The 13,182-nt window shown below is 33.5% G+C and overlaps 1 protein-coding gene across 1 annotated transcript in view; it reads left to right on the forward strand.

The window, feature by feature from the left end:
* The first annotated feature begins 3,917 nt into the window (after window positions 1–3,917).
* LOC139501660 (uncharacterized) overlaps window positions 3,918–13,182 on the forward strand; it is a 34,766-nt gene continuing 25,501 nt past the window's right edge. The window contains exons 1-4 of the mRNA XM_071290801.1: window positions 3,918–4,123; window positions 7,556–7,745; window positions 8,513–8,637; window positions 10,976–12,793. Coding sequence (XP_071146902.1) covers window positions 4,024–4,123; window positions 7,556–7,745; window positions 8,513–8,637; window positions 10,976–12,793 — 2,233 coding nt within the window. The 5' untranslated portion in view covers window positions 3,918–4,023. The remainder of the gene's footprint in view (window positions 4,124–7,555; window positions 7,746–8,512; window positions 8,638–10,975; window positions 12,794–13,182) is intronic.

The following is a 13,182-nucleotide window of genomic DNA, read 5'->3' on the forward strand; positions in this document are numbered from 1 at the left end:
TCAAGCCTAGAGTCTTTGTAAAATTAATTGTTTTGTTTAAAATTATGGACAAAATTGCTCTTTCAAAATTTCAATTTTGGAGCCTCCATGGGGGAAATCCCCCGCAAATAGTGACAGTTGGCAGGTATGCATATTGCCTGTTGCTGAGATCAGAAGTTTGTACTAACAAACCTCTAAAAGCGAATGCGATCTGATATGGAAGTTAAAATGTTCAGCACAATTATAATTGGTCAAAAAGGTAAAGCTTTGATTCTTCTGTAACAACGGGACAAGGAAATTAGACTTCTTCAGATATTGTCTCATATCTATACTTAACCGGGAGGCGGTTTTCGTGAGACCGCCGATTTACTCTTTCCATTGATTTATTACAATAATTTAGAAAAACTGTAGGAATTGTGTAGAATTTGTGTAGAAAGTGCATTGTATTTTTAAAAAAGAATCGCCATCAAGGACAAAAGACAAACAAGAGAACAAATAAGACACACAAGGTCAAACAACACCATTCAACATTGAAAACTAAAATCAAATTAGAAACACGGAACCTAAAAAAACTGGTGCGACTAAAGGTGCTCCAGAAGCGTAAGCAGGTCCTTCTTGCAAGACAACAGTTGTCCAAAAAAATCACGGTAATTGCTACAGGCTCTCTAGTAAATGTGCATATGACAAAATCGTACAAAATACATATAAACAAGATACAAGTTATCAAGAACACAGTGGTTTATTTCAGTTCTTCATCTTGACAGTCGCTGCATGATCATTTCAAATATTTATATCCTACCAGGTCAAGATGACCCCCTATTGTCGACTTTTAAGCGATTGTCTTGAACGTTCACCTTGAAACATTTAACATGTTAACCCTGTCGCAATTTTGCGCCTGTCCCAAGTCAGGAACCTCTGGCCTTTGTTTTTTCTTGTATTGTTTTCAATTTTAGTTCTTCTGTGTTGTTGGGTCTAGAAAGGTGTGCATTCGCAAAAACACGTTGTTTCTGGGCCGGCAGTCTTATAATAAAAGACTTCTGAGGTTCATATCATTTACACTCAACGTTTTTTTTTTCATGTATTTTTTTACTATCAATGTATAACCCGAGTTGGGGTGCAACATTGATAATAAAAAAAAATCCGATACTATCCGAATTCGGGTTCAACATTGATAGTAAAAAACATATCCGGTAAAAAAACGTTGAGTGTAAATTATATTTTTACACATTCCCGATCCTCGTTCATTTTTCTATTCACTTTAAATCAATAGTTGCTAGCCGCACTTTGATTTAAAAAATAATGATATTAAGATCTTATAATAAATAAACTGACAGAAATCACTTGTAAATCATGAAATTTGCGCAATGATTTGTCTTGAGGTATACTAGTAGTATGACAGTATTGTTCTCATTCACCAATTTTGCTATGTAAATGCCACAAAAATAGAAAACAAACTACAAAACCTGCAAGACACAGAAATGCTGCTGTTCAAAAACATTTTTTAGTGCCAGGAAACACTCAGATTTTAACTCTATAAACCCCAGAGCTTTTGGGGGCGTTGGGTGGCCCCCATACCCCCTGCCGTGTTCCATGTCTAATTTGCCGAAACCGTACCATTATTTTTTGGCATGCTACGCCTATTATAATGGTTTGTCTGTTTTTCCAACTTCAGATACTTCATTTCACTAATAGTTGTTAACAAAGCCCCTGAATGTTACAACAATGGCACTAAGGTAATAATGGTATAATGGTTTGTCAACAGTGTCGTTAATTTCTGGTTAGCAAGTTTATATTGTAGTATGTTGGTCCTGGGTGTACAAGTACAAAGCCACATCTTGTCTAACAAATGTCGTCGAATATAATTTCTATGAGGTGACTTAATCTTTAAAAAAAATATTTTCCCCTCGTGTCTTAGTAAATGTAGTAGTTATGTCTTATCCTTGCTATAGTTATTTAGTTTGAATACAGTGATATTTTACTATATGTCCTATATAGTATATCACTTTATATTACGGTAAGCTGCTTTTTGTTATTAGTTAATTGGTCTACATCCTACAACTGGTGAGCATCACTGTCGTTAATCTGTATTATGTATGAGTCTTGACAATTATCCTGTTTTATGAAGACAATCGAAATATCTATATAAATAAGGCAGTATTTATCTATGTTCCAGCAGAATCTCAAGGTCAGATCACAGAAACTATCGTTAACTGTTGATATGATCAATGTTTTCGTTTTCGTTTTCGTGAGGGTGATAGTGGTAAAGGATGCTGAAGTTGGACAGAAACTAAAAATTGAAAGTTTGTTGGATAGAGACAGAAATTGTGCCTTCCAATAAACACCTAGACACGTACCCATCAGACAATTGTTGCAAGGGTTTAAAATAGTAAAAAGAAATATGACCTCTTAAACTACACTAAAAACGTTACTTATTTAATATTGATTATTCTGAAAAGGAAAGAACGATTAATCAACAGACTCTATCACGTGACATACTCTTGTACATCCAAGACCAGGGGCGGATCCAGGACAAAAGGGGGGGGGGGGGGGTTCCAACTATATGTCCCCATTCAAATGCATTGATCGGCCAAAAAAAGGGGGGTTCCAACCCCGGAACCCCCTTCCCCCCACTGGATCCGCTAATGCAACTTATTCAAGATTCCATAACAAAATATCTATGAACAAATAAAATAACCTGCAATCTACATTAAATAAAGCCGTCAAGAAATTTATCAGGAGGACCTATTGAAATATCAAATGTAATATTAAAAGAAAGTAGTGTAATTATAACGTAAATGATCACTGGTCGAAAGTAGTACTGGTCAAACTGACTTAACAAAAACCTATAAAAAGAGGATGTGGTATTCCCTATTTCTGATTTTATCCCTATAAATCAACCTTTGTCAATGCAGCTAGATAGTAATCTGCCTTCTTTCTCCACACAGTAGATGTACTGTATACCAATGTTCGTGGCAAATTCTACAAAATATCACCACTCCGGGATCTATGATATCATTATCAATATATTTAAATGGATAAAGATTCTCTGGTTCTTATAGTGTCTCTATCTTTCTTCTCAATTCAATATGAGATGAATAAAGATTCTCTGGTTCTTACGGTGTCTCTCTCTTTCTTCTCAATTCAATATGAGATAGATAAACAGTATTTGGTTTTACTGGTGTCTCTATCTACCTTCTCAATATGTGATGGATAAAGATTCTCTGGTTCTTTTGGTGTGTCTCTCTCTCTGATCTTTCTGGTTTTAATGGTGTCTCCATGAGATTCTGAGATGGATAAAGACTCTTACATGACTTACATGGATCATTACACATCACATGAAAACCAATAGTTTAAAGTTTAGATACTGAGAATGAGTCAAAATGGTTAATATTCGGATAATGGGTAGGCTAAAACAAACCCCCTATTATTTAAATAGTGCCCCCCCCCCTTTTCCGGAGATCTGATGAGTGAGGGTTTGGATGGGGTTAGATGATTAAAGAATAACGCCGTTAAAAAATGAAGATTAGAGAAAAAAGGGGTTAATTTTTTGAAGATTAGAGAAAAAGGGGTGAAAATTAAATGTTTACAGAAAAACAGACCCCCCCCCCCCCCCCCCCTTATTCATAATCAGGAGATAGGACTCCGTGCAAAAATTAAATTTTGAGAAGAGTCTTTTTCATTTTTGGGCGTAAAATGATATAAAATAGATGATCATGGATGAGGTCATGGATTTGACAAAGTTGATTTAGACAAAGTCGTTTCGCCGACTACGAGGTCTTTTTTATTAGACCGATATGCAAACGTGGGGAATCAGAAATGAAACTTGAACGTTGAAATTAGCACACGATATTTCTTCAAGACTTCCACAACTTTTTCTAAGGTCTCCCGACTAAGGGAGATAACTTGAGATTACGTGCACCGGAAAACGTTCTTGACGTCATCTCCTCTGAATAGCACTTCCGGTTTCCAGCGTAACGTCATTTTTAACAAACCATAATCCTAAAATGAATCTTTGATGTTTTTTAGAGAATAGAAAATGAAGCAATGCATTTCCTCATTGTTGCTTCAAGATTATTTGTCCTGTTATTGCTAAGTCAAGAGGGAGCGTTGTTTTCCGATATAACGAAAAAGAAAAATACAATATGTAAGCTTTCTGCTGTGTTTATGTAAGGTCTGCGTATATTCAGATTCATATAAATTTCAGATACTGTACGTATACTATTTAAATTGCAGTAACAAATCCATCGTTACTGTCCCCCCGATGACAGAGTTCCTAAACATAGGCATAGGCATAGACCGCTTGCAAACTGTTGGGTAATCAAATCAAATATGAAATTGTATTGTTGTAAAATCCAAATATTTAAAAGATTTAAGCAACATATTCTGTAGCTTAGCACACGATGCAATAATTAATCTGTGGGTCACTGATGTGGCTCTTGACATTATATTATATTTGAGAATAAATACATATATAATGTAATTTTATTATTCTTTTATTCACAAGATATATATGTGTTTTTTTAGCTTGAATTATGACCAATGCTTATATTCCAAATATATATATGTATATAATACTATATGCCTCCATTATTATTGTTGTTGTTACCAATTATGTAAATCAATTGTATCTGATTTTTATGCCCTTTATGGGCCCTGTTAATTTGGGAAATAAAAATATTCTATTGTATTTATAGAATGTTTCCTATCATTTTTAAAAATGCCAAACCATTAAGCCACGTAAAATCTAAATACACAAATGCAAACTGACAAAAAATTAAAAGGAAATAGATAAAATATATCAAAATATCATGCATAAAAAGATAGTGGAGAATTCTTGAAGAACACACTTTGGTTAAGATTTAAAAACTCATTAAATAATAGGGAGTTCACAATGAGTAAGGGAGCTACCATTTGATTTTTATGGGGGGGGGGGGGGGGGGGGGGGGGGTAAAAATCAAATGATAGCTCCCTTACTCATTGTGAACATATATCATAGAAAAGGTAAGAAAATGATGAAAAACAGCAAAAATTGATTTTGACATATGAAAAAGTACAAGAAATAAACTGTAATATCACAGATCCAGTCTGAGAGATAAATGTCTCATTTTTTTGAAATTTCAAAAATTCAAATGTTGAAATTAAAATAGCAACACTTTAACATGTAATTAAGTTTTACAAATGTTTAAAGTCAATGAACCATGACTGAAGGTACATGGCTAAATAATCTCCATGGAAATGAAATGTGCCATGCTAATACAACTGCATACCAATTTTTCCAATAACATTGACTTATTATACGTAGTTCCTCAAATTAAACAAACCTAAATACTTAATGAATGGTTATTATTTATTTTGAATTTATTGAACCATAAAATTAATTTTTGACTCGTCACATTAAATAATCCGCGAAGCGGATTATGTAAAATGTAAAGAGTCAAAAATTAATTTTATGGGTCAATAAATTCAAAATAAATTATTGCCATTCATTATAAATAAATTTCTATCAAAATAAGGCTCAAAGAACTTTTTATATTATTTATATTAACAATAACAACGTACACACATGTTGGCGTATGAATACACAGGGTCAAAGTGGGCGTGTCGCCATAAAAATTGACAACATTGAAAATAAAACTAATACTTTTAACCAATCAGAAGACAGTAAATACACCAAATTTATTTATAAACTAATACGTGTAAACTATAAAGTCAATAAATCTCCTGAAGGGGGCAGGTCAAATTATCTCCATGGTAATGAGTTGTGCCAATGCTAACACAACTGCATACCTAATATCATTGACTTACCACTAGTGGTTCAGTGGCGGATCTAGAAATATTCATAAGTGGGGGCCCACTGGCTGCCTAAGAGTGGGGCCCGCTCCTGTCACGCTTCAGTGAATTCCTATATTAACAACCAATTTTTTTTTTTTAAAGGGGGGGTCCAGGCCCCCTGCCCCCCCCCCCCCCCCCCTAAATGATAAATCTGCCTCTGTGGTTCTCCATAAACCTATCTAATCACAAACTAATACTCAAACTAAGCAAAAGTTTCAAAATCAATAGACCATGACTGAGGGGCGGGACCAAATATTCTCCATGGAAACGAGATGTGCTAATGCTTATACAACTGTATACCATATATCATTAACTTACCACTAGCGGTTCCCTATAAACTGACCTAATCAGAAACTAATACATGAAAACTATTCAAAAATTTTAAAGGCAATAGACCATGGAAGGAGATCTCCCAATGCTTATACAACTGAATACCCATTATCATTAACTTACCACTAGTGGTTACCCATAATCTGACCTAATCATAAACTTCTACATGAAAACTAAGCAAAAGTTTCAAAGTCATTAGAACATACATGACATAACTGAGGGGGAGGGGCCAAATAATCTCCATGGTAATGAGATGTGCCAATACTTATACAACTGTATACCAAATATCTTTGACTTACCACTAGTGTTTCACCATTAACTAGACCTAATCCCAAACTTATACATTGCTGCCGCTGCCACTGACGGAAGCTGCATACCTATGTCTCGCTTTTTGACTCCATCAAGTGAGACAAAAATATCAAAAGTACAAATTGAAAGGCAAAGGGAAAATAGACCAACTCAAAAAATTAAAACATGAAATACAAAAAGTTAAACAACAAAGAACATCTTATTTGAATTATATTAAAAATATGATATGTGGTTGATGACAACCCTACAACTATATCTGTTTAAAATCTAGACTTCAAGAGGACTGGAAAAACAGGAAATTTGTTTTGATAGGCATGAAAATTTAGGGTAGATCAGAAGGTATGAAAAAGATGTATAGAACAGAACAGAATATTTTCATTTACCAAATTAGGGGCTGTGGAGGGCATATAGCATACAAACAATATTATCCTGATTATTATAAACAATAACATATGCAATACTCAGACAATAGACATGTAATAAAAAAAGAACAACAGGAATCAAACATACTTCATGCATTTTAAGCCTTTTTAGTTTTTAGATAAGCTATATAAAATGTATATGGAAAGTGCAAAAAAGTTTTTGTCTTTTTAATTAAATATATTATCATGATTATATAATCCATATTTGGACTTCATTTTAGTGATTGATAAAACACAATTTATAACTGTGTTAATTAATAATAATATGAATAATCAATTGTGCAAAAAAGCTGTGCTTCCATTTCCATCCTTTGCTTAAAATTGTACATTCATCAATTTTGAACATAACTCCTTTGAATTCCACATGCAGTGAAGGTATATAAATAGTCACCAACTTCTATTTTTTAGGAAGTTATAAAAGTTCAGTATCTCTATCAACATACTCGATATGTTACTAAATTTTATACTTTGTTAACTTCCCCAAATATAAATCTTGAAATTAAAAATTCTGGTATTATAATGTTGTAACACATACAACTCAGGTTTGAATGATACATAGAATGTTAACCCTCCTGTTAACAGACAGTAATTTCCGCTGACAGTTATCTCCTCTTACAGTCTCCCCTGACAGTAACCTCTCCTGACACTGTTATCTCATTTTAAAAGAATTGTTTTATTTTCAGGTAATCAACACGTAGGCTGCTTTACAGTAACAGTAAAAAGTCCAGCATGTCACTCTGGTAAACTTGCTCAGAGAGGGAACTATTATGTACTTGCTCTAGGGGTAACAGATTGTGATGGACAGGATTATGACCCGGGAACTATTCACTGGCAGTTTGTTAAGCCACATAATCTTACACTTCCACACTGCAGGTAACCTTCTAGCACTAACATTGACTCATGTAATATTATAAATCAGTTTCAAATCTATTTATAATTCTTGTCTTGATTATAATTATAAACATATGTTTATAGATACCATGCTTAAACTCGCTTGTTCTAATATAGCCTCTTGTTGCTGATGCAGTGTAAAACAACTTCCCCTATCAATCTTAAATTCTTATACGTATACATTTCAAAGGTAAAAATTCATCCATCAATCTCCATAATATTTTTGCTGAAGGGAATCTGACATATTCTGTTTTTATAAAAAAAAAAATGCACCAGAATGGCAATTAGATGCCTCAATACTTTCACTACATCAGTAAATTAATTTGCATTCTATAAGTTCAAGTTTTACTTTCTTTTCAGTTTTTCTATATTTTCTGATTTATTGTTCGAGAATAAGGACCAATAATTTTAAATGGTCACAATATTTCTATTTATAGAACTACATAGATATTAGATTTCGAAGATGTGGTATTATTCAGTGCCAATGAGACAACTCTCTATCCAAAAAAAAGTAAAATCTCAAAATTACTGAACTCCGAGGAAAATTCAAATTTTAAAGTCTAATCAAATGGCAAAATCAAAAGCACAAACACATCAAACAAATGGACCACAACTGTCATATTCCTGACTTGATACAGGTATTTTCTAATGTAGAAAATGGTGGATTGAACCTGGTTTTATAGCGCTCAACCTCTCACTTGTATGACAGTTTATATATTCATTATTAAATGTTTGTTTTTCTTTTCCAGTAATAAAAAGAAATGTGTAGTGAACAGGAACAAGTTGAAATTAGGTGAGACCTACCATGTACAGGTGGCAGTATGGATTGGCAGAATTCAGGAAAAACTTAAACTAACCATTGTATTATCTTCAGGTATAATTCAGGAAAAACTTAAATTGACCATTGTATATAATCTTCAGGTATAATTCAGGAAAAACTCAAACTGACCATTGTATTATATTCAGGTATAATCAGGAAAAACTTAAACTGACCATTTTATTTTCTTCAGGGAAAGCTGCAGGATTGTGAAATAAATATCTGTGTCAGGAAATATAAAAAAGTGTGGTATGATTGCCAATGAGACATCTTTCCACAAGAGACCAAATGACACAGAAATTAACAGCTATAGGTCACCATATAGCCTTAAACAATGATCAATACCCATACAGCATAGTCAGCTATAAACGGCCATGAGATGAGAAAACTAACTAATTTATGTACAAAAAAATGAATTAAAAACAAATATGTAACACAACAACAATCGACAAACACTGAATTACAGCTGGCTCCTGACTTGAGACAAGCACATACATACAGAATGTGGCTGGTTTAAACATTTTTGAGGGATGCTAACCCTCCCCTAACCTGGGACAGTGGTGTAACAGTACATCATAAGAATGAACTATAAAAATCAGTTGAAAAAAGCTTAACACATCAGATGAATACAAATAGAATACAAATAGCAAAAACACAGAGTGGAATGTTGTCGGGTACTTGTATGTTTCCCAACAACAAAAAGACACTGAGTACAGATCTGATAGTAAATGTACTTGCAATTACTGACTGCTAGTTTGAAGCCACTAACAACTAAAAAAAGTCATGCATCCAAGACCAACCTATCAATAAGGATACATCCAATGGATTTAGTGTAAAGATGTCATAAACAGTAAGAGAAAAACATGAACTTGTGCAATGCCAAGATATAGATATGGAGAGGTTGCAGATCCATATTTTGCTATTAATTTACTAATAACAAAATCAATATTAATACCAATAAAACAATATTCAATGATCTACACAGTTAGATTAGTAACCTTTTAACATGTATATCGCTTTGTAATTGGTCATTCATTGGTCTGTTCCAAAACATGTTCTATGCCACCTCCTATTTATTGCCTTGTTATATAGCTGTTCTATATAAGGTTCCTTGGGGCTGTTCCAAAAGATGCTATGTCCCGCCCAGGGATGGCAACAAAAGAAATCTAAAAAAATTAGAACATTACTCCCTTTGCTTTTTGGTTTTTCAAATACAACCAGTCACACATATGATGATGAATTTAGCAAGTAGAAAAAAAATGTCAATAAAATTTGCTGAAAATTAGAAGTCAAACTCAAATTTTCTTTTATATGAATACATGACAAGGAAAAAAAGTTTACTAATTTATATAACAGCATCAAAATGATCAATATCTATGAATAAGATTCTTGAAGATAAAAAATAGAAACATTTTGCTTTCTTAAACTTGTGTTATATTTAAGTGTTCAACCCTACCCTTGTATCTAAATAATTTTTTTTTAAGCAGAACAGTATTTTCATTCAAAATAATTACCTAATATTGTCAGATAAAACAATCGTGAATGTCCCACAAAACAAGTTTAGACCCTCCACATCTTAGCTCCTGTCCGGTACCTTTATATTGCTAGCCTTTCTTGGTCTGGTTATTATTTTTTATTTTGGTTCATTTGTATGTTTTTGGAGTTTAATGTGGCTTTCATTTGTTTGAAATAGTATACATTATTCAATTATTGTGTATTCTAATGCAACAACGTTTGTTACGTTCATTTTGATTGGATAACATCACTTATTTACATGGCATCAATTGACAATTGATGCTATGGGACATACGCGCAAGCGTAGACGGCATATAACAGATTTTAAAGCCATTTTAAATACCTGTTTACTGTCTCTGCTAACGCATCGCCAGTAGACTTAATTTGCGACCATCAAATCCCCAATTGATGCCATTGGAGCTTAAAATACAATACAGTATCTACTAAGTGGCAAGCTTAAGCACACATCTCCTTGACTGCAGACCAATTGGTGACCTTTGGTTGTTTTTGGTCTTTCCAGAAGTTTTACTTAAAATTATTTTTCTTTAAAAAAAAAACCCAACAGTTGTCTTGTATGACACATTTCAAATGTATGTTACATAAAGCACTCTCTTTGCCATATTTGTCAGGGGTTCACAACAGGATAACCTTTATTTAGTTATATCTAAACCTCTTTTTTCTAAATGACATATAATTATTTTAAATGTTTTGTTTTGCATTATTTTTTTCTGGGATGTGATATATATTGTAAAATATATTCCATTAAGTGGTTGTATAATTAAATTCTTCCAAAATAATGTATTATAAAATGTTATTAAAATTCAAAATTGTTTAAAAATCAGGAAATTAATCTTTAAAACTATTTTTGGGGTGATTTTAGGGAGAAGCAGTCATTCCCATGGAAGCATTGTGGCTAGAAAGGGTGTTGATGAAGGCTTTGTTGGACATGTCCAGAAGTCAGAGAAGCTTGTCAATTATCACAAAACCATCAGAACAAAGAACAACAACACGGTTATATCAATAGTTCATCAACGAGAAGCTCTAGAAACATTGACAGAAAATAGACGACACAGAAGACATCCTAGAGACATAGATCAGACATCCCCATATCATTATGGTTATGTACAACGAGATTCTCAACATAACACTCAAAACACTCAATCTATTAACCATCAGTCTGAATATCAACAAAGACCAAAATTAAGGCAACATGAAACTAGCTCGAGGATAGAAGCTCATAAGGTTCCAATTAATCATAATTCTGAATATCTCCATAGACAACATACAAGTAGCAAGCAGAATGTAGGTCACAGTGGTCCAATTAAACATAATACTGAGTACCAACAGAGGCCACATTTAAGACAACATACAAGTAACAGGCAGAATGTAGGTCATGGTGGTCCAATTAAACATAATACTGAGTACCAACAGAGGCCACATTTAAGACAACATACAAGTAACAGGCAGAATATAGGTCACGGTGGTCCAATTAAACATAATACTGAGTACAGACAGAGGCCACATTTAAGACAACATACAAGTAACAGGCAGAATGTAGGTCACGGTGGTCCAATTGAACATAATACTGTGTACCAACAGAGGCCACATTTAAGACAACATACAAGTAACAGGCAGAATGTAGGTCATGGTGATCCAATTGAACGCAAAACTGAGTACCAACAGAGGCCACATTTAAGACAACGTACAAGTAGCTTGCAGAATTTAGGTCACAGTGCTCCAATTGATCATAATTCTGAGAACCAACAGAGACCAAAATTGAGAAAGATATCTAATGATATATATGAGCATATGTCTGATGGCACTGATGAACATATGTCTGAAGGCACTGGTGGACATATGTTTGATGGCACAGATGAACATTTGCCTGATGGCACAGATGGACATATGTTTGATGGCATAGATGAAAATTTGCCTGATGACTCAGATGAACATATATCTGATGGCACAAATGAACATATGCTTAATGGGATAGATGGCACAGATGAACATATGCTTAATGGGATAGATGAAAATTTGCCTGATGACTCAGATGAACATATATCTGGTGGCATGGATGAACATATGCTTAATGGCTCAGATGAACATATGTTTGAGAACATGGGTGAATATATGTCCATTGACAAATATAAGAACATGAAGAGTCCTGAACATAAATTCATTGAAAAGTTCTTGGCATCACCTAGAAATAAAACCAGTCAAGTTTTGATTCAACTGGGCAATAAGATGGAAAACTATACAAGGAATTTAACCAACTCTAAGGAATATATAATGGTCATGTTGAGAAAAGATGTAGTGAAGTTATTGAGTTTGTTTAATCTGTCCAAATCTGAAATTCAGAATTTAGAGAATATGGTAAAAGCAAGAGCTGAATTAATAAAAAGTAAAAATACTGGTTCAGAAAATGTAAATGTTCAAACTGGACATGCCATGGCGAATGTCTTTCAGAAATTTTATAATCTATCTTATCATGCTTCAAGAGCTGCCATACTCGAAGAATTAAAAGTCATCAAGCAGCACTTTGATAGTATAGATGCCTGGGGACCATGGTCAGAGTGGACAGCGTGTCCTAAGTCTTGTAAAGGTCAAAGTTTTAGAATGAAGGAGAGGAAATGTCTGCATGGTAAATCCTGTATTGGTAAAAGTATGGAATTTGCTCCTTGTCCAGCTGATTGCTCTTGTAAGTTTTGGCTCATATTTTATTTAAGAAATAATTCTATCATGCCATGCTCTATGCACATTTTAACATCATGAACATGGGTAGGCATTATATTTGTCAATATATTAAAACCAAGCGTCAGTGAGGTATTAAATATTGACAAATATAATGCCTACCCATGTTACAATGAGCATAGAGCATGGCATGATAGAATTGATTTTATTCTAAGAGGATTATTTTGAAATTTTGTTCATTGAAACGGACCTTTAATACATGCTCGAAATGTAAAAATCGACAGTTTAACAATAAAAAAAGGACAGACACATCTAATCTTACTTTTCTAATGTTTTTATTTAATCTCTAGAGAGCAACACCAACAAAATGTCCATGTAGATCTACGGCGTTTTTAA

This window comes from Mytilus edulis, chromosome 13 (assembly GCF_963676685.1).
Source record: "Mytilus edulis chromosome 13, xbMytEdul2.2, whole genome shotgun sequence".
Taxonomy (NCBI): Eukaryota; Metazoa; Mollusca; class Bivalvia; order Mytilida; family Mytilidae; genus Mytilus; species Mytilus edulis.